General features: G+C 40.3%; 1 protein-coding gene across 2 annotated transcripts; it reads left to right on the forward strand.

Annotated features, from left to right (window-relative positions):
• Positions 1–1,062: 1,062 nt before the first annotated feature.
• On the forward strand, positions 1,063–12,139 carry Nipsnap3a (nipsnap homolog 3A (C. elegans)). Of its 2 annotated transcripts, XR_354019.5 has the most exons (7): positions 1,063–1,343; positions 5,843–6,053; positions 7,765–7,923; positions 8,886–9,035; positions 11,427–11,513; positions 11,601–11,775; positions 12,040–12,139. XR_354019.5 is itself a non-coding variant. In NM_001161846.1 (6 exons), exons 1-6 carry the CDS (start codon positions 1,284–1,286, stop codon positions 11,675–11,677), a joined length of 744 nt encoding a protein of 247 aa, NP_001155318.1. In that variant the 5' UTR covers positions 1,123–1,283; the 3' UTR covers positions 11,678–11,824. The 2 variants fall into 2 exon arrangements, 1 of the variants encoding a protein (NP_001155318.1); NM_001161846.1 differs by lacking the exon at positions 12,040–12,139 and having other exon boundaries at positions 1,123–1,343; positions 11,601–11,824.
• Positions 12,140–21,794: the final 9,655 nt, after the last annotated feature.

Raw genomic sequence — 21,794 nt, forward strand, 5'->3', positions numbered from 1 at the left:
TGCTGGCCTCAGATACATGGAATTGACTGTACTTTTTTCTCTTCAGTCATTTTTTCTGCAAACTGTAAGCTCTAATAGGGGAGAAGTGTACCTTTTTTCCACCTCTATAGTTTCTGGGAAAGTGCCCACAGCATAAAAGAAATGCAATAAGCATTAATTGAATAAGTAAATGAACTGTTAACTCAAGACTGAAAAACGGTGACAGATTTTAATCAAATAGATTATGTAAATGATGCTTCATTTACATTTGCTGGCTTAGGAAATAATCTCTTCAGGAAAAAAAACTGAATTCTTTCAGAATTACTAATTTTTAAGAACCCCCATCATCTAATTCAAAGCCCTTCCACAGGAAATCCCAATAAAACCATATCTGATAACCCTATAATTCTTCCCAGTCTCCACGATATAAGGAATGCTACTTCAGTGTATGCAGTATTAGCAAGAAGTCATAAATTATAATGTAGTTTAATGCAGTACTTATTTTAAACGCTAAAGATAGATGCCTGAAGGTACGTACTATGCAGTGAGCTAAAGTCTCATCTCTCTAGTAAACAGACATTATTTGTGAATAGAAAACTACAAAACACCAGAGTATACCTAACCAGGACATAACCAGAGCTGAGAAAAACAGCTTTATTTAACGTGTTAGATGAAGTTCTTCTGGGCACCACCAATCCAACAAGGAGGACTTAAGAGGTCAGCCATTTAAGTAGCACAGAGGAATTTACTTTTGATCCCTCTGAATATGATTGTAAAGGTCTCATTTCAGGCCTGTGATCCCACTGTTCTTGACAGGAGGGTTAACCTATCGTTATTCCGAGCCTCCCGAGCTATGCTGGTGGTAAACAGGGATGCAGAGTACTCTGTGATGAATGTGAAGGCTCCTGGGCAGTATCACAAGATCACCCCCACCCCGAGATTTTAAAGCACCCACATACATCCACACCTAGAGCAATATTTTGGAGTGTTACTGCCCTGCGGATGTGGGAAAGAGGGTAGCATAAAGTGGTAGCCCAGAATGTGGAACTGTACCAAGCACAGAGTTCTGCTCATTGCAACATCCTCTTTGACGTCAGGACCAGAACAAAAGACAAGCAAGGGGTCAGAGCTGAGACCACAGACCATACAGGTCGGTCCTCTGCTACCTGGAGAAGGGCGGACCCGCTCCTACGAACCCCACCCAGTCCAGCTCGGACCAAACCAAGCAGGAACAGGCACCAGAAAGCTGGGACAGCGCCTGTCCAAGCACCCAACGTGTCTTCCTGAGCGCTCCAGGCTGCGCCATGCTCGCCCTCCAAAGCAGCCTGAGGAGGATGCTGGCCCCGCGGGCTCTGGTGCATCCGGTAGGGCGCCACAGGGTCACGTGCAGGAAAGTGGGCAGAGCTGTGTGGGAGCTAGAGTACTGAGCAGGCGCTTCTCTCCCTGTCAGTGCTTGTTAAGGCTAGCGCTAGTGGGATGTCTCAGTGTCCAGGTACCAGCCGGTTGTGGCATGGGAGGATCTTGTCAGTTAGGGTGGGATTGGGGCTTCTAGAAACTGGACTAAGCTGTGATGATACCTTCACCAAAGGAAGCTCACCATTCAGCCCTAGCTGTTGAGCACTGGCTTATCCAGGGAATAAACTCATTTTGGTCCAGACTTTTACTTACCCTAGTGGAGGAAGAGGAATCAGGTTAACCTAGTCTAGAACCAAGTAAACCCTGAAGAAGAGACTAAAAGTTATTCATCCAGAGCTGTCCATGCAGCGTCACCAATTGTTTTCTTACACTATTATACTAACTTTGTTTGATTTTTGTTTCTTAAATCATCGTTCTCTTTAATGAGTCAGTGCTGGCAAGATCGTCTTAAATTGGTGAAGTGTATGACTTATCCCCAGCATAATTCTGACTCTGCAACCCAAGTCTGGTAAAACGGTTTTATCTAGTCACTCACATACTTCCTCCTCTCTGTAGGTTTCCTCCTGTGTATTGTGTCCAGGAAATAATAAAAGTTGTGGGCTTGACAATTATTGCACTCTCCAAATGCACACTCACTCTTTGAATCAACCTATAAAATATTGTTGTGAATGCCACTGGCTCATGTCCTGATGTTCTAGTCATTCATAAATAATAGGCACTTGTTCTAATAATCTCATTAGTAGATTTTGGTTTAAAGCACAAAAATGTCCATCAAATGCAAAGATGGCTGCAGATTTTTATAGGAAGTTTACTGGTTTGAGCAATGTGGAGGTTTGGATAAGTATGCCCCTCCCAGCCTCATGTGTTTGAATGTTTGGCCCACAGGGAGTGGCCTTATTGGAGGAGGTGTGGCCTTATTGAAAAAAGTGTGTCTCTGTGGAGACGGGCTTGACGTCTCATATATACTCAAGGTACACCCAGGGAGGCACACAGGTTCCCTCTGCTGCCTGTGTGTCAAGATGTAGAACTCTCAGCTCCTTCCTTAGCACCATGTCTGTCTGGACACTGCCATGCCTCCTGCCATAAAGACATGGACTAGGGGTTGGGGATTTAGCTCATTGGTAGAGCGCTTGCCTAGGAAGCTCCGAAAAAAAGAACCAAAAAAAAAAAAAAAAAAAAAAGACATGGACTAAACATCTGAAACTGTAAGCCAGCCCTAGTTAAATGTTTTCTGTACAAAGTTTCCATGACCATGCTGTTTCTTCACAACGATAAAACTCTACCAGTTGGTACCAGGAGTGGGGTACAGCTCTGTTCTTGGGATATTTTGGCAAAGTATTTGGTTGCATTTTGCCTTTGTCCAAAAAGACTGCCTGAGGCTAAAGTGAAGCGTTTTGGATTCATTGCCTTTATAAAGGAAATGTTAAAACAGCCTAATATAGACTCTGTCATGTAGTTACTAATGTTCACACTTATAAAGAGCATTTTAATGAAGAGGAGCAAGCTGAACAAGGAAAAATCAAAATATATGATTCTAGGAGAAAGGGGGTACCAGGAAGTGAAATAGAGCTAAATCCTGTGTTTGAGGGGATGAACAGATTCAAGATATTAAATGAGTAAGAGTGGAGACCTCAATGCAAGATCCCACACAGCTAAGTTTCTATCCTGTGAGATAGAATTAAAGAACAGTTTAAGTCCATGCATGGTGGTACATACCTTTAATCCAAGTACTCCTGAGATAAAGGCACACAGATCTCCGAGTCAATACCAGTCTGCTAAGCAAGTTCTAGGACATCCAATCTTAGGCAGTGAAGGAAATCACAGAATCCAGAAAGTTGGTAAAGATGCAATTGAATGGGGGGACCATATCCCAGCCCCAGCAAGCTGCAGAATTTGGCAGCTTTGGCCATGTGGTTCTGGCTTCTGAATCAAGAATAAAAAAAAGGGGTTATGGAGTCTCCGTCTGCAACTGAGGAAAGTTTCTGAGACCAGGTACATGGCAGGGGTTTCTCTGCATGGAGGCCTAGAAAGGCCATTGGTTGAAACTGTAAAAATGGAGCCCCCAAAATGTCATAGACGCCTGAGCCATGGGATACCCAATAAGGAAAATGGCCAACAGGGAGTGGAATCCACTCAAGAGAAAGAAGTGTGTTGCAGTCAACAAAGTTGAAAGGAGTTGGAGATCTGAAGAGTGCTTTGACATCAGACATGGAGATGCTGAGTTTGGAGTTTGCCCAGCTGGTTTTCAGTCTTGCTTTGGTTCAGTATTTCCTCACTGTGCTCCTCTTCCTATGTTTTATAACAGTAATGTATACCTTGTGCCATTATATGTTGGAAGTATGTGATCTGGCATTTTTATTTATTTTTATTTTACGGAGGATTGCAGTTAAGAGATTGTGTGAATCTCAGAAGACCCTTTGAACTTTGCACTTTTGAACATTGCTGAGACTGTGATAGACTATGGGGAAATGTATTTTACATTATGTTATGGCTGCAAGCCTATGGGGTCCAGGATGTGGAATGTGGTGGTTTGAATAGGTATGGCCCTCATAGACTCAGGTGTTTGAATGCTTGACTCCTGGGGAGTGGCCTTTTTGGAATAGGTGCAGCCTTGTTGGAGAAAGTGTGATACTGTGGAGGCAGGCTTTGAGATCTTTTATGTGCTCAAGCTACCCCTAGTGCGGCTCACAGTTTCCGTCTGCTGCCTGTGGATCAACTCTCAGCTCCTCCCCAGCACCAGGTCTGCGTGGATGCTACCATGCTTCCTGCGTGTTGACAATGGACTAAACCGCTGACACTGTAAGCCAGATCCAGTTGAATGTTTTATGAGTTTCCATAATCATGATGTCTCTTTACAACAATAAAACCCTAACTAAAACAAGTAGTAAGAATATAGTTTAGAGTAGAAATCAATGTAATGAACTAAAGGGAGAAAATTATATTAAGCTTTAAAAAATTATAAGCAAAAACTTATCAAAAGGAAAAATATTTCTTCTTCTACTCAGTCTAAGTTGTCATGTATACAGTGATTTTTTTCTATGCTTTTATAAACATTTGACCTGCCTTAGCAGATTTTTCTGGTAGTATTAACTTCATGAAATGGGTGTATGATGGCCCAACTTGAAAATAAGATAGGGTTTATAGCATGATGTCATATAGTATATGTACACATATGTGTGTGCATATGTACAGACACATACTCAAGGTAATTTCGAACAAAGTGTTTCATAGGGAAAAGTGCTCTCAGAGCAAAAAGTAGAAACTTATGTAGTAATCTTTTTTAAAAAGGATACTTGAGAAGTGTTTCTACCACATTGATATAAATGAATATATTAAAGGCCATCTTCACTCTTTCTCTCATAAGAAACTGACAGTGATTCAGACAATTCTGGCAATGATCTTTTAGCATCCATGTTCTATTTCAGTAGTTCCTAACCTGTGGGTCGTGACCCCTTCAGGGTCACATTTCAGATATTCTCCATTTCAGATATTTACATTTCTATTCATAAAAATAGCAAAATTGCAGTTAAGTAGCAACAAAATAATTTTATGGTCCATGTCACAACAGCATGAGGAACTCTATTAAAGGGTCGCAGCATCAGGAAGGCTGAGAACCACTGGTTTATTGCCAGATTTGCAAAGCAGTTGGAGCAAAGGCATCCTAGTGCATTGCCTACATTCCAGTTCTATTTTTTGCTGAATGTAGGAACAATTATTTGACCTGAACATCAATTTCTCTTCTTTAAAAAAAAGTTTTCTTTAATTTGAGCATGGTAACATGCCTCTAATCCCAGCAATCAGGAGGCAGAGGCAGGCAGGTCTCTCTGCTTTGAGGACAGCCTGGTCCACGGAGTTCCAGGACAGACAGGACTGTTACACAGAGAAACCCTGCCTCGAAAAACAAAACAAAATATTTTTTTATGTTACTAAAGATGTTCATTGTATATGCCCAAAGATATACAGTCTACAAAGTTCTTTCACATATGAAGCTCTAACCACATACACTATGGATTAAAGGAATATAAGGGAAAATAACTTATGTGAGTCTCACCAGGCGGTGGTGGCACATGCCTTTTATCCCAGCCCTTGGGAGGCAGAAGAAAGTGGATTTCAATGAGTTCTAGGCCAGCCTAGACTACAGAGTGAGTTCCAGGACAACCAGGGGTATACAGAGACCTGTCTTTGAAAAAAACAACAATAACAACTATTAATTGATCCTCTGGCACAGGTAGCACTGCTTTAGTTTGGGGCAACTTTCTATGAAAAATGGCTTAAGAAAAACTCACATGTTTAACAGTCGATATCTTTGACTCTACTAAAACACATCTATGGAGAGTTGAAAAGAGAAATGGAAACGGGGATTCTGACTCAGCCCCGGATTTGGTTGGAAAGATGTATAAGTTCTGTCATCCCTCAAATACTGAGATTTGGTTTATCTTTTCCTCAGGTGTGCCCATCATTTGCTACTGACCACAGACAGCGAGAAGGAACATTCTATGAGTTTTGTACTTACTATCTCAAACCCTCAAATGTGGAAGAGTTCCTGTACAATTTTAAGAAAAATGTTCATCTTCGGACAGCTCACTCTGAATTGGTCGGATATTGGAGTGTAGGATTTGGAGGCAGAATAAACACAGTATTCCATATTTGGAAGTATGGTATGAGTTATCAGTTCGAGTGTTCAATAGAGATTTTTATTCTCATAGATACGGCATAAGTCTTAGATGGACATACATTAGTCCATTTCTAGAGAAATTTTTTAAAGTGTGTAGAACCAAAAAGTAAATTCAAGTCCTTCCTTCTTGGTCCATCATTTATAGCCCTTTTCCAAAATCTAAATTAGAGCTGGGAAATCATGAGTTATCTATCAAGTGATTAAATTTTAGACTACTATTCTCAAAAACTTCATGGCTTATTGGAACACTGATTTAATGCAAGGCTTAAAACTGTTCACAAAAGCCCAATTAGGTTAAGATCACGGAATGAGAGAAATATCTGATGCTAGACCTGGTTACCAATGTCTTAGTGGAAACAGTTCGCACACTCAGGGTTTTGAGTGAATGGAGGTTCAGAGAGGATGGCAGTCAACTTTGACCTTCCCTCAACCCTGATTATTTTCAGTTCATTTCTACTTCCCAGAGTGTTACAGAATTCACTGCCAAACTACTTTAAAAATTTAAAGAATTTTACATTAACATTACTAGGTGTTCTTCTCCTACTGAAGCAACACTGCCTTGGAAAAGGAGAACGAGTTACAAAATTATTCAAGATTGTTGGTTAACTTTAAAAATCTACTATTAGTTAGCCTACATGGGGATTTGAGCATGTTCAGCAGACATAATAATTAATTACATTCAGTGTTTGGTCATCTATGTTCAATTAGTGTTCATACAACTCTTTAATGAGAAAAGATTCTAACTGTGGGTGCCATGGGTACACTTGGGGTTTGGTTAGATTTTGTTGGGTTTTTTTTTCCGTTTGGAAAGACAGAAAACACCAACAATATAGCTTATGCTTCAAATGTGCTTCATGTTAAAACATGACCCACTGGGAAAAGTAATTCAGTCCCGTTTGCCTCACTATAGGCTGTAAGACAGGTGTTTTTTTTTTTTTTTTTTTTCCGGAGCTGGGGACCGAACCCAGGGCCTTGCGCTTGCTAGGCAAGCGCTCTACCACTGAGCTAAATCCCCAACCCAACAGGTGTTATTTTTAATCCCTCAAATAAACTACATAAATCTTTTACCTTCATCTCATGATCTCTTTACAGTAAAGTTAGTACTAGGCTCAAACATGGTTAAACATGTCTGCCTATTCCAGTGATTTAGAAGCCAGAGAAATGAATGCTGGGGAAGAAATGATGGTTGACCATAGTTAGAGAATCAGCACAAGTTCTTTGGAAGTTATTTGTTCAAAGGAAATGATACCAAGTACATTCAAGTTCACTTATGTTACGTTAACATGAATACAAGATACATCTTGACCACCTACCATCACTACCAAGGTAGAATTTGTTGAGTGCTTCAACTAAACAATAAGAGTAGTCCACATGAAGTGTTAAACACTGTTGTAGGCTGCAAACCTGAAAAGCTGGCATCATATTACTTACCATGTCACAGACTGAGAAACTTAGCTCCTATCCACAGCTTCCTTCAACGAACCTGAGGAAGGTGTGCAATGTGAGTGCAACAATTGTTTCCCTTTCTTTCACCCTGAAGATGAGGAGAAGGTCGATGCCAATGCTGCATCTCAGATGGCTGTCCCCAGATCCACAGCCTGGTGTGCCTGCGTGCCCCAGATTAACGATTCAAAGAAACAGGATTTTCAAACAATTTTTAAAAAAGACTTTTCTCCATGTTTGTTCTACCACAGATAGTTATGCTCAGCGTGCTGCGGTTTACAAAGCCTTGGCCAAGGATAATGATTGGCAAGAACGATTCCTCATTCCAAATTTGCCTTTCATCGATAAACAAGAGAGCGAGATTACCTATTTGGTACCATGGTGCAAATTAGGGACGCCTCCCAAGGAAGGTGAGTCTGTCTCAGGCACTGTGAATTTCCTGACTGAAATAGTACATGTTTTAAGTTCTAGTGTGCTTTGGGACTGAGGGAGACTCCCTTTTATCTGTGGACATGAGACTGTTGAGATAAAACAGTATGCCTCTTTGTTTTATCCTTTATCTTTTTTTCTTGAAATAGGGTTTCCGACTGTCCTGGAAACTTGCCCTGAAGCCCAGGTTGGCCTCAAACTCACAAAAATCCTCCTGCCTCTGAGTGTTGGGATTAAATGTGTGGGCCACCACTCCCAGTTTCCTAAGTCCTTAAAAAGTGGGGATTAATGAAGAATTCTTCCCCCTTAAGGGTTTTAGCAGTTGTAAACCTCATCTATGTAATAGAGAATGTCACATGGTCGGTAAATGTTGAAAACCACACAATGAGAGTTAGTATGGGGCAGTGAGGGGTGATATGTGATATTGTCATCATTTTAAAACAATATTCGTATTTAATTATAAACTATTATAGAGATATATTATAATAAACACATTGAACATATATCTATAAATTACACTTCGTTTTAAATTTTAAATCACTGTATATGTTTTTCCTACAAAACTGACTATGTGGGGGAATTGATTAAGTAAAATTGCCAAGCTTGTTGACATGGGTGCTGGGAACTGAACTCTGGTCCTCTTCAAGAGCAGAACGTGCTCTTAACTGCAGAAGCATCTCTCCAGGTCCCACTGAATCCTCACTTTTTGTCATGTGTGCAATTAATAGCATAAAGTAAGTTTAAACATGGATAAGGGATTTCTAAGCATAAAATTAATGGGAAATAATACAAATATAATTATTGCATCTGTGTACATGTGTATGCATGTGCAGTCCTTCAAATATGAACATGCAGAGCAGGCTTCTACTGAAACCGAGTGAATATAGGTATGAATAGAAATTCCTTAGCTATTATCATTAAAACTGTTTTTTCCAAAATCTAGGAGTCTATGAACTGGCTACTTTTCTGATGAAACCTGGTGGCCCAGCTCTATGGGGTGACGCATTTGAAAGGGCAGTAAATGCCCATGCTAATCAAGGCTACGTTAAACTAATTGGCGTGTTCCATTCAGAGTATGGATTGCTCAACAGAGGTACAGCTGTATATTTCTTTTTAAATTTCCATGTTGGTTACAGTTTATATGTTACTGACAGGATCTAGTACATTTTAATTTTTAAGAATTGAGAAGTTGTCTCTTATTTATAATTTAACACCCACTAAAACTATTTTGAAATGCTAAACTTCTATTTTCTCTGACACATAAAATGAAAAAATTTTAAAAACAACAGAGCCTCAAGAAATACTTTATTCCTTTTATGATTTTTTTTATTCTTTTTTCCAACTTAATTAACTTGAGTATTTCTTATTTACATTTCGATTGTTATTCATGGGCCAACATCTCCCTAACCCTTCCCCCTCCCCTTCTGTATGGGTGTTCCCCTCCCTATCCTCCCCCCATTACCTCCCTCCCCCCAACAATCACATTCACTGGGGGTTCAGTCTTAGCAGGACCCAGGGCTTCCCCTTCCACTGGTGCTCTTACTAGGCTATTCATTGCTACCTATGGGGTCAGAGTCCAGGGTCAGTCCATGTATAGTCTTTGGGTAGTGGCTTAGTCCCTGGAAGCTCTGGTTGCTTGGCATTGTTGTTCCTTTTATGATCTTTTTATTCCTCTAAATATATTATTTTCAACACTAGGGATTGAACCTAGGACCTTCTGCATGGTAGGCAAGTGCTCTACCACTGAGCTATATTCCCTGTCCCAATTAGGTTTCTATTGCTGTGATGAAACACCAGGACCACAAGCAACTTGAGGACGTGAGGGTTTATTCAGCTTATACTTCCAGTTAATAGTCCACCTTGAAGGAAACTCAGGACAGGAACTCAAGGCAGGAACTGAAGCAGAAGTCATAGGAGAATGTTGGTTACTGGCTTGTTCCCTGTGACTTCCTGAACCTGCTTTCTTACCCTAGCCAGGTTTGTCTTTAAGCCAGGAGTGACACCATCCCCAATGACCTGGTCTTTTCCACACCAGTCTTTAATCAAAAAAAATGCTCCACATGCTTGCTTGTGGGTCAATCTGACCGGGCACATTTCCTCAGAAGTCTCAAGCTTTGTGTCAAGTTAACAACAACAGCAGCAACAACAAACTAACAAAAGTGACTCATTTGTCAACTTGACTTGTCAACATACCATAATAAACTTTCCTTTCTTGTTTGTCCCTGTCTTAGTCAGGGTTTCTGTTCCTGCACAAACATCACGACCAGGAAGCAAGTTGGGAAGGAAAGGGTTTATTCAGCTTACACTTCCACATTGATATTCATCACCAAAGAAAGTCAGGACAGGAACTCACACAGGGTAGGAACTTGGAGGCAGGAGCTGATGCAGAGGCCATGGAGGGATGTTGCTTACTGGCTTGCTTCCCCTGGCTTGTTCAGCTTGCTTCCTATAGAACCCAACACTACCAACCCAGGGATGGCACCACCCACAATGCTCTAGGCCTTGATCACCAATTGAGAAAACGCCTTACAGCTGGGTCTCATGGGGGCATTTCTCAAGAGAGGCTCCTTTCTCTGTGATAACTCCAGCTTGTGTCAAGTTGACACACAAAACCAGCCAGTACAGTCCCCAAGATGTATTGTTAATATTACCACAGTATAAAACATAGTATAACTTTAAAACCCACACAGTCTTCAAGAGCTCAATCTCTTTAAAATATCCAAAGTCTCTTAACTGCGGACTCTTGTAAAACCAAAAAGAAGTTACTTTCTTATTCCAAGATGGATGAACCAGGACATAGTATCGATTAAATTCAAAGCAAACCCAAAAATCCAACAGTATAAAAAGTTCAGTGCCTGACATCTGGGACCTACTCATGGATCTTCAGGGCTTCAAGGGGCCTTGGATGCTCCACTTCTCTAGTTCTGCTAACCTCAGCCTGCACAGCTCTGAACCACAGCTGCTACTGTCCTTGGTAATCATCCCACTTGCCTGGCATCTCCAACATGCTAAGGCCTCTACTATAACTGAAGCTGCATCCTCACCAATGGCCTTTCCTGGATGTTCTTCAGGGACCCCAGCCCAGCGACACAATGCCAAGTCTCAGCTGCTCTCCATGACCCCCTGTATGCCCTCAAAACCAGTACCACCTAGATGACCCTTCTGCATTCATTACCAATTCTTGTGCTGCCAGCACAAGATGGAAAAATAACATAAAACACAGTAGGAAGTCAAACAGTTTGGGTCTTGAATTCCTTTATCTATCTTACTTCACTTTGATTTATAAGCCTGTTTTACGTCTTCATCTATAAAACCAGTTTGACTAGTTAACCTATAACCTGCACTGCCATGTCTCTGACTCCTCTTAAATCTTATCACTGAAATACTTAGTATCACTCTTTTAACTTGAGATAGTCGGACTTTTTCAAACTTCATTTCTCTCTATTTATGTGCAAATGAAGCAGCTTTTGATTTGCTTCTGCAGTTCATGTTCTGTGGTGGGTCGAGGATGCAGATCGTCGGGCAGCTGGGAGGCATCAAGCGCATGAAGATCCCAAAGTCGTGTCTGCTGGTGAGCTGTTTCATGAGGCAAGAATTCTTGTTAGAACCAGTTGGATACATCTGATAACTTTATGTGTCTTATGAAATGTCTTTTCAGTTCGGGAAAGTGTCAACTACCTAGATACTCAACAGAATATGTTCCTGATTCCTTGGTCATTTTCACCACTGAAATAGTTTCCTACTGACTGTTTTGCTAGCTAAGTGAGATGTTTCAGTGGCCAGTGCTTCAATTCTCTCTAGAGAATTACTTCAACTTTTATTTGAAGGAAGTGGTAAGTTAATTTACTGTGCATTTTTAAAGACCATTAAAGGCCCTTTTATTAAACCTATGTGTGCATGGGAAATAGAATTCATTTCCCTATATATTAAAAGTAATTACCTTAAAAATAATGTTATTTTGTCCCAATGAAATCTTTGAAGACTCTAAGGTTTATAAGCTGAAATGCCTTATTGCTTTTACTAGCATCTCCTTCAATCAGATCCTTTGTAACAAAGATACTTAATCACTAGATCAAGATCATGTTCATTTGTTTCAGAATACCAACTCTGTAAGACAACCCTTTGTTCAAATGAGATCGCATTTCGAAGTGTGTGACCATATTTTTAAATTATTAATAAATATATGATCCATTTTAATCTTGTCTTTTTGCCTGAGATGTGTTTTGTTTCGGTAATTTATTTCATAATATCAAAAGGGATTCATGAAAATATTATTTAACTTCCTTCATATGAAAAACTATATAATAATCTGTGTTGTCTGTATTAATCATCAATCACTCACTTAGAAAATAATAGATCGCAGCTCTCTGCTCCCAAACCCCGTGGGAGAGAGACCTCACCGCCTGGTCAGGTGGGCACTCCTGAGGCTGCAGAGCGGAGGAGACCACCAACACTGCCCGCCCCTGCCCACATCCCTGGCCCAAGAGGCAACTGTATAAGGCCTCTGGGTTCCTGTAGGGGAGGGCCCAGGAGCGGCAGGACCCCTGCGCCTGAGACACCGCCGGAACCTGAAGGAAACAGACCGGATAAACAGTTCTCTGCACCCAAATCCCGTGGGAGGGAGAGCTGAACCTTCAGAGAGGCGGGCGCGCCTGGGAGGCCAGAAGAGACTGCACACTGCGCACGTCCAGATGCCAGAGGAAAACACCAAACGCCATCTGGAACCCTGGTGCACGGAGGCTCCCGGAAAGAGCGGCGCAGATCTTCCCGGTTGCTGCTGCCGCGGAGAGGACTTTGCTCCCACGAGCAAATTTGAGCCTTGGAACCACAGGTAGGACCAACTTTTCCCCTGCAAGAAACCTGCCTGGTGAACTCAAGACACAGGCCCACAGGAACAGCTGAAGACCTGTAGAGAGGAAAAACTACACGCCCGAAAGCAGAACACTCTGTCCCCATAACTGGCTGAAAGAAAACAGGAAAACAGGTCTACAGCACTCCTGACACACAGGCTTATAGGACAGTCTAGCCACTGTCAGAAATAGCAGAACAAAGTAACACTAGAGATAATCTGATGGCGAGAGGCAAGCGCAGGAACCCAAGCAACAGAAACCAAGACTACATGGCATCATCGGAGCCCAATTCTCCCACCAAAATAAACATGGAATATCCAAACACACCAGAAAAGCAAGATCTAGTTTCAAAATCGTATTTGATCATGATGCTGGAGGACTTCAAGAAAGACGTGGAGAACTCCCTTAGAGAACAAGTAGAAGCCTACAGAGAGGAATCGCAAAAATGCCTGAAAGAATTCCAGGAAAACAAATAAACAAGTAGAAACCCATAGAGAGGAGACACAAAAATCCCTGAAAGAATTCCAGGAAAACACAATCAAACAGTTGAAGGAATTAAAAATGGAAATAGAAGCAATCAAGAAAGAACACATGGAAACAACCCTGGACATAGAAAATCAAAAGAAAAGACAAGGAGCTGTAGATACAAGCTTCGCCAACAGAATTCAAGAGATGGAAGAGAGAATCTCGGGAGCAGAAGATTCCATAGAAATCATTGACTCAACTGTCAAAGATAATGTAAAGCAGAAAAAGCTACTGGTCCAAAACATACAGGAAATCCAGGACTCAATGAGAAGATCAAACCTAAGGATAATAGGTATAGAAGAGAGTGAAGACTCCCAGCTCAAAGGACCAGTAAATATCTTCAACAAAATCATAGAAGAAAACTTCCCTAACCTAAAAAAAGAGATACCCATAGGCATACAAGAAGCCTACAGAACTCCAAATAGATTGGACCAGAAAAGAAACACCTCCCGTCACATAATAGTCAAAACACCAAACGCACAAAATAAAGAAAGAATATTAAAAGCAGTAAGGGAAAAAGGTCAAGTAACATATAAAGGCAGACCTATCAGAATCACACCAGACTTTTCGCCAGAAACTATGAAGGCCAGAAGATCCTGGACAGATGTCATACAGACCCTAAGAGAACACAAATGCCAGCCCAGGTTACTGTATCCAGCAAAACTCTCACTTAACATTGATGGAGAAACCAAGATATTCCATGACAAAACCAAATTTACACAATATCTTTCTACAAATCCAGCGCTACAAAGGATAATAAAGGGTAAAGCCCAACATAAGGAGGCAAGCTATACCCTAGAAGAAGCAAGAAACTAATCGTCTTGGCAACAAAACAAAGAGAAGAAAAGCACACAAACATAACTTCCAAACTATCCAAATATGAATATAACAGGAAGCAATAATCACTATTCCTTAATATCTCTCAACATCAATGGCCTCAACTCCCCAATAAAAAGACATAGATTAACAAACTGGATACGCAATGAGGACCCTGCATTCTGCTGCCTACAGGAAACACACCTCAGAGACAAAGACAGACACTACCTCAGAGTGAAAGGCTGGAAAACAACTTTCCAAGCAAATGGTCAGAAGAAGCAAGCTGGAGTAGCCATTCCAATATCAAATAAAATCAATTTTCAATTAAAAGTCATCAAAAAAGATAAGGAAGGACACTTCATATTCATCAAAGGAAAAATCCACCAAGATGAACTCTCAATCCTCATCTTCGGTTGGTTTATATACAAGTGTGCAATTTCTAGGCTTGAAAGTAAAATGATGCTATCTGGTGCTGGATAGAGGAGCCTTATTTTTTTATTATGGCAGTTTGCTATTTTTGTAACATGGTGATTTGGTTGAACACAATAAAGTACAGTAGTAACTGAAAAAAAAAAGAAAATAATAGATCAGCATACTAAAAGTTGTGATCTCAGGTTTATATGCTGAAATGTTATTAATAATTTAACTAATGTTTATCTCAATTTTTTTCCTATTTAACAAAGACTCTTGTAGTATGTTTATGTAAATGAGGTGATTTTAGTCATGGAAACATTTGCCCTAATAAAAAATTTCCAATATATTCTAATACTTTTTACTAGCTTTTATATTTTCATCTTCTTTAGAATTGATGTAATGCACAGAAAAGAATAATTTATCACTCTTATTGTAACTGTGCCTACATTAAGGAAATATCATGCTACTTGTTATGGTTTGGACCTACGATGGTGCCTCTCCCCATCTCATCAGTTGAAGCCTTCATCAACAAGTGACAGTGTTACTGAGTGGTGCTAGAAAAGTTTAGGAGGGAGAGCCTAGATGGAGAAAATACATCTCTGGTCTTGCGACCTTGAAAGGCGTATTGGAATCTAGGCTCACTTCCTCTATCTCTTGTTTCTTGGTTGGCACAAAGCGAGCAGCCTTCTTCCACCATAATGTACTACCTCATGCCCGTCCTAAAAGCAACTGTACTAAGCAACCATACGCAGATACCCCTAAAAACATAAAGCAAAATAAGTCTTCCTTCCTCTAAGTTTATTTTCCCTGGGCATTTTGTCATAGCTAGGCCTTCCCTGTTCTCATCAGGAGTGTAGGATCATTTCATCACAACTAAAAGCATTTATATGTCACCATTTGTCAATGTTTGACGTGAGTCTCACTTGAAAGATAGCATCCCAACCCCTGGGCAGGGAGGACAGGCAATGTCCTGGTTTCGTTTCTGTTGTACTGGCAAGTATGGGAGGGGTTCTCTATACTTCAACTCCCATTCACAGGAGGTCTATGATGCTCTAGGGAACTAAGGCCATGGTACACTCATTCTTTCAATCATGCAGGTCATGTGTCTACAAAAGGGGGACGTAGTAGGGTCAGCTAGGAGAAACTGGACAGTCTTGATACATCAGGATCATTTGGAAAAGATGACAAGTCTCACTTGTTTGCCTTTGTTTTGGTCTTTTTTGTTTGCTTGCTTTTTTTGAAAAGGGGCTTCAGGTGGGCTAGTCTACTCTAGAACTCACTGTGTAGCTAATGATTTCCTCAAGCTCCTATTCTCCATCCCTTCTCCTGTGCTGGTTAATTTTATGTCAACTTGACATAATCTATAGTCAACTGAGAGAAAGAATAGTCAGTTGAAAAACTGTTTTCATAAGATCTGACTATAGGTAAGCCTGTAGGGCATTTTCTCCATTAGTAACTGAAGGAAGAGAGCCTAGTCCATTGTGGGTGGGGACACAATGGGCTGGTGGTCTGGGCTCGTGGTCCTGGATTCTATAAGCAAGCAAGCTGAGCAAGCCATGGGGAGCAAGATAGCATCCTTCCATTGTCTTACCTCAGCTCCTACCTCCAGGTTTTTGTCCTGTTTGGGTTCCAGTCCTGACTTCCTTTGCTGATGGACTATGATGTGTAAGTGCAAATGGAATAACATGTTCCTTCGAAAGTTGCTTTTGGTCATGGTGATTCTTCATAGTGATAGTAACCCTAACTAGGACAGCTTCGTAAATGTTGGAGTTACGGGCCTGTCATCATATAAGACTCGCATTTGGTTGTCTTATTCCATAATAGCCTTTAGGCTTTTATCATTTTATAGATAAAAGTGTTCTTTTTTAAAAAAATCCCCTAAGGAGTGATCTCTCCTCAATCTAATCCCAACCAGCATCTGACACACAAAGATATTCACTGAACTACATGCCTAACACTACATATGTGAAAGTCCATGGTTAACCAGAGGGCATACCTGTTTTCATGTAGCCAATATTCCTGAAGAATTAATTATATAACATAGCTAAAGAGCATAACCTTGGCTAAAAAGAGCAAAATAGGAGGGCAGTGAATGGGGTGTCAGGGTCTAGTTAGGTAGAGATAATCTCTCTGAGATGATTATCCAAAGCCTAAACAATGAGAAAGGTCAAGCCAGAGAGAAAGGTCTTAAAGAGAAAGAAGCCAGAAGGTGAGACCTTTAGTTTAAGGTCTCAGAAGAAATGAGTTTAAATGCCTAACAGGAAGGCAGTAGGCAGGAATGTAGTGAGCTAAGAGAAAGACAGATGTGCAGAAAGAGAAGTAGGAGCCAGCGACATAGAACTGGTAAGTAGTTTGAATTTTCTGTTCGACATGCTGAAAATTTCTGTGTTGGGTAGCAAAAAACATACATTATCTTATTTTTTAAGGATTTACTATTTTAGTGGTGGGGGGCCACTTATGTACATGCACATGACTGCAAATATCAGTAGAGGCCGGAAGAGGGTGCTGGAGCCCTGGGATATGGAAGTGATGGTGAGTTACCTGCTATGGTGCTGAGACCTGAACTCAGGTCCTCTGTAAGAACGGCATGTACTCTTAACCACAGAGCTATTTCTCTAGCCTTTAAATCTTAATTTTCTAAAGAAACAAGCATCTACAGTGATTTTTTTTCCTGAGGACATTAGATCCTCTAATGCTTGCTACTTCAGATTCTCATTAGGTTAACGTATTAGCTTTTCCAAATGAAGTGACTCAAAAGGCAAACAATGTGGATCGATGCTGTGGTAGAGACACTAATCCTGGAACTTCAGAGAATAAAAAGTAACCCCATGCCAACATGACTCAATGGTGGGTCGTGACAGGGTTTGCCTTGCAGACTAAGAATGATCAAGCTAGGCCTAAGCCCAGCTTAGCATAGTAGAAAGCTGAGATAACAAAGCCTGGGCCAGGAGCTGGAAGATCTGAATCCTAGTTCTAACTCTACTACACGAGCATCCATGTGACATCCCTTACCCCTTTAACCTTGGATCTTTTATGTGCAATCTAAGGATGAGAATGTATTCAGATCCCACATTCATGGACCCACCTTCACAGAAATGACTGCAAGCAGAGGCAGCAGCAACCATTGTCTCCCATGATCAAGTCAGAAAACATAATTACCTAAATCCTGTCTGAAACTCCTCAAACCTTCTACTTACCTCCTTGCTTTTTTTTTTTATTTGATTTTTTAATTTACATTTCAAATGTTATTCCTGGACACAAGCCCCCTATCTCATCCCCCACCCCTTCTTCTATAAGGGTGTACACAGGAATCTTATAGACTAAATGGTCTAATGAAATAATGATATTAGTTTGTAAATATATTCCATGATAATTCAAGTATAAAAATCTGAACAACACATTTCTTGGAATGTTTAGCATTAAATGACACATGGCTGTAATTCTACAGGGAAATAAGGTAGTGACAATTATCTCATTTTATTACCACTATCACTCTAAGTAACAGTTTCATTTTTACCAACCAACAATCAAGACAAAATAACTTGCAACTTGTAAGGTCACATAAGTAGTAAGTACCAGAACTCAAATCTAAGAATGCATGCTCTAAAAACACATTTCTTCTCATGACTCATACACTCTACAGGGAAGACTCTCTGTAAACTGTCTTTCTGAAATTGATAGGGCAAAATAATATTCTTCTTTCTACTCAAGTGAGTTAGCAAACAGAAATTAACTTGTGGGCAATAAAATAATAAATCTATTCTGTTGGCCAATTGTTTTCTAGTTTTCCTGACTATCTTAGCTTACCTGTTTTAGTTAAGCTTCAACTTAGGAAAAACATCAACTTTCCAATAAGTTCCTATGTCGAGTGCATCTGGATAACATCTTTCATATTGTGAAAGTTTAAAGAGAAAGCACAATTCAGTATCAGTCCCCAATATAAACATGTGTTTATTTTTATTCTTGTAATAACCCTGTATGATAGAGAACATAAAACAGTACATCGTGCACACACACACACACACACACACACACACACACACACACACACAATTTCTGTGTGAGTTTCTAGCCCACTCAACATAATCCTCTACCCTTCTGAGCCACTGTACATGTGTGGATTATACAAGAGGCCAACACTGAAGGTCCTTATCTTATTTCTGCTGTCACTGTGTTTCTTCTCCTAGCATCTTCAGCAAGTCTTCAAATCAATAAGAAAAACTATAACTGAAAACTGAAAAAAAATGTAATAAACCAGGACCCTAAAAATGACACAGCTGAAAAGACAGTCAGTTCACAAGAAGTCAGAGAAGTAGAGCTTAAATTGAAACACTTCGATTTAATAAATTGAGAGAAATGGCAAAAATGTACAATAGAAAAATTGGTAGGAACATAAGGAAAAGAAAATTCAATTACTTCCTGTAAGATGAGTGGATAATGGAGAAAAATATGCAATGAAGTTGACTCCTTAATTTCATTTTTGGGTGTATAAAAAGATATTTGAACCAAGTTATTCTGTGAGCATTATTTATTGATCACATATATATGAATATGTATATATAAGGAAGTGGTTCATAGAAAAAGAATAGTTTTTGAAAAACTCACTGGAAGAGTGAACAGAAATGAGTGGACCAGAGCTAACCTGTAGAGGGCCAGCCTCAGCAATGGCCAAGTCCCACATAGGAGAATAGAAGTCAGCGAAGGAGGAATAAATCAGACACGGTGGATGGGCGGAATTTTGCAGCCTGACTGACTGGCAATTCAAGTGTTTAAGCAGAACTCAGTAGGCATGGATAGATTCATGCTGTTCCAAATCTTAGATCATATCTTTTTGTCTCTGGGCATGTTTCGTAACTTCCTCTTCATCATAAGTTTGGTGAACATTGAGAAACAGTGACAGAACAGAGTTATCTTTTACAATGACTCCCTCTTGTCAACCCTATAACCCAAGTATTTAAGAAACTTGTGGTTTCAAGGGCACTAGACAGAAGGAAACTCTCCAAGCATGACTAGGTAAATTGCCATGTCCCGAACAGCATATTAATAACTCTTAATGGTCAGAGTGCCAACTGTCATTAGGCCCAGGAAAAATCTTCAGTCCAAAGTTACTGCTGCTATTCAGTTTCTACCAAAATACAATGTTTATATTTTATACCTTCATAGAATTTATTTATATGTCTAATTTAGGTATTCTTTTGTTCCTTGGTCATACACCACCACATTGTCTCTGCATGAGTTAACTTTTCTGAGAAAGGGAGGTCTTAATACTTTATTCTTAGATCATTTTTCCACACCATTTTCTGTCCATCAGTGTAAGCCACTGTGTAGGGTAGAGGAACTCCAGCTAATCTAACTTTGTTGCTGTGTCTTTTCCTCAAGGGGAATACCCTATGTGGTCCCTGATCTTATATGTTCTATAATTCCCTGGGAATATAGTAGGAAGAGGCTTTTAATCTGATCTGCTGCCAACACCCCTAGCCCACCAAATCTTATTTACCTTTTTAAGTTTATCTTGTTCTAATTATCTTGCTCCTGAGTAAGTACATGGCCAGATGTTCCAAGCGCATCTGTGAGGAGATCTCTGGTATCTATATTTGACTCACATCCTCCAGGGTACAAGGAAGACCTTCAAGTAGGGCCAGATAAGGATATCTCACTAAAAGCAGGATGGGTTAGTATGTTCATGAATTTTCTGGGAAAGATTAGAAGCAGTATTCCTGGAAGAGGGTATAAATGATTCATAAGTATTTCCCACCAATCTTGGATCTGAAAGTTGTACAAATATCAAAAGCCCCCAAAGCATACATGAAGATCAAGACCAAGGCTTTGCTGGATCTTTGTCCAGCAGCTGTGCTGGCCTTGTGACTTTCACTGTTCGCATTAGATATGGCTGTGTCACTAACTTGCTTAATACCTTTGGAGAATACTTTTGAATGTCTTGGTGGCTTGACGTGTGACAAAACCAGTCTGGACTATGAATATGCAAGAGCTACCCTAGAGCACTTGCAGAAGCACCGTAGAGCCCCCCAAACAACACTGTGGAGCTACACTGAAACTATAACTAGGAATGTTTTCCAACACCAATTTTAATCTTAAAGGTTCTGATTTCCCGTAAACTGTCTTTACCTTCATAAAAGGCACAATGAAGCTTGAGCTTGGAATGTGTGGAGAAACCCTAGGCAGCATCCTGAAGCTTCTAAGAAGTGGAAAAGAGGCAATAAGCTCCTTACATACATGCTCCACCCTTCAATACAACACTGAAAATAAACTATAAGAAATTCATTCTAAAGAGACTATAAAAGCAGCCAGTGAAAGCCACATAAACCAAAAATGAAAAGACAAGCTATTTCATTTAACAGTGATAAGAGAAAAGTTACAAAAGGTCCAGAAATTTTCTTCAAAAGTCCACATGTAGGAAACAGAGTGAAAGAATAAACATGAGCCTTTAAGAAATTACTGCACCACTCGGGCTGGGGATTTAGCTCAGTGGTAGAGCGCTTACCTAGGAAGCGCAAGGCCCTGGGTTCGGTCCCCAGCTCCGAAAAAAAGAACAAAAAAAAAAAAAAAAAAAAAGAAATTACTGCACTCGACTGGTACAACCATTCTGGAAATCAGTCTGGAGGTTCCTCAGAAAATTGGACATTGAACTGCCTGAGGATCCAGCTATACCTCTCTTGGGCATATACCCAAAAGATGCCCCAACATATAAAAAAGACACGTGCTCCACTATGTTCATCGCAGCCTTATTTATAATAGCCAGAAGCTGGAAAGAACCCAGATGCCCTTCAACAGAGGAATGGATACAGAAAATGTGGTACATCTACACAATGGAATATTACTCAGCTATCAAAAACAACGGCTTTATGAAATTCGTAGGCAAATGGTTGGAACTGGAAAATATCATCCTGAGTGAGCTAACCCAATCACAGAAAGACATACATGGTATGCACTCATTGATAAGTGGCTATTAGCCCAAATGCTTGAATTACCCTAGATGCCTAGAACAAATGAAACTCAAGATGGATGATCAAAATGTGAATGCTTCACTCCTTCTCTAAAAGGGGAACAAGAATACCCTTGGCAGGGAAGAGAGAGGCAAAGATTAAAACAGAGACTGAAGGAACTCCCATTCAGAGCCTGCCCCACATGTGGCCCATACATATACAGCCACCCAATTAGACAAGATGGATGAAGCAAAGAAGTGCAGACCTACAGGAGCCAGATGTAGATCGCTCCTGAGAGACACA

Source organism: Rattus norvegicus, chromosome 5 (assembly GCF_036323735.1).
Source record: "Rattus norvegicus strain BN/NHsdMcwi chromosome 5, GRCr8, whole genome shotgun sequence".
NCBI lineage: Eukaryota > Metazoa > Chordata > Mammalia > Rodentia > Muridae > Rattus > Rattus norvegicus.

Excerpts from the sequence above, each read along its gene's own strand:
- Nipsnap3a (NM_001161846.1), top strand. The coding sequence starts at position 1,284 with ATGCTCGCCCTCCAAAGCAGCCTGAGGAGGATGCTGGCCCCGCGGGCT. Across the intron at positions 6,054-7,764 it reads ATTCCATATTTGGAAGTATG|ATAGTTATGCTCAGCGTGCT; the intron begins GTATGAGTTATC and ends GTTCTACCACAG. Across the intron at positions 9,036-11,426 it reads GTATGGATTGCTCAACAGAG|TTCATGTTCTGTGGTGGGTC; the intron begins GTACAGCTGTAT and ends TTGCTTCTGCAG.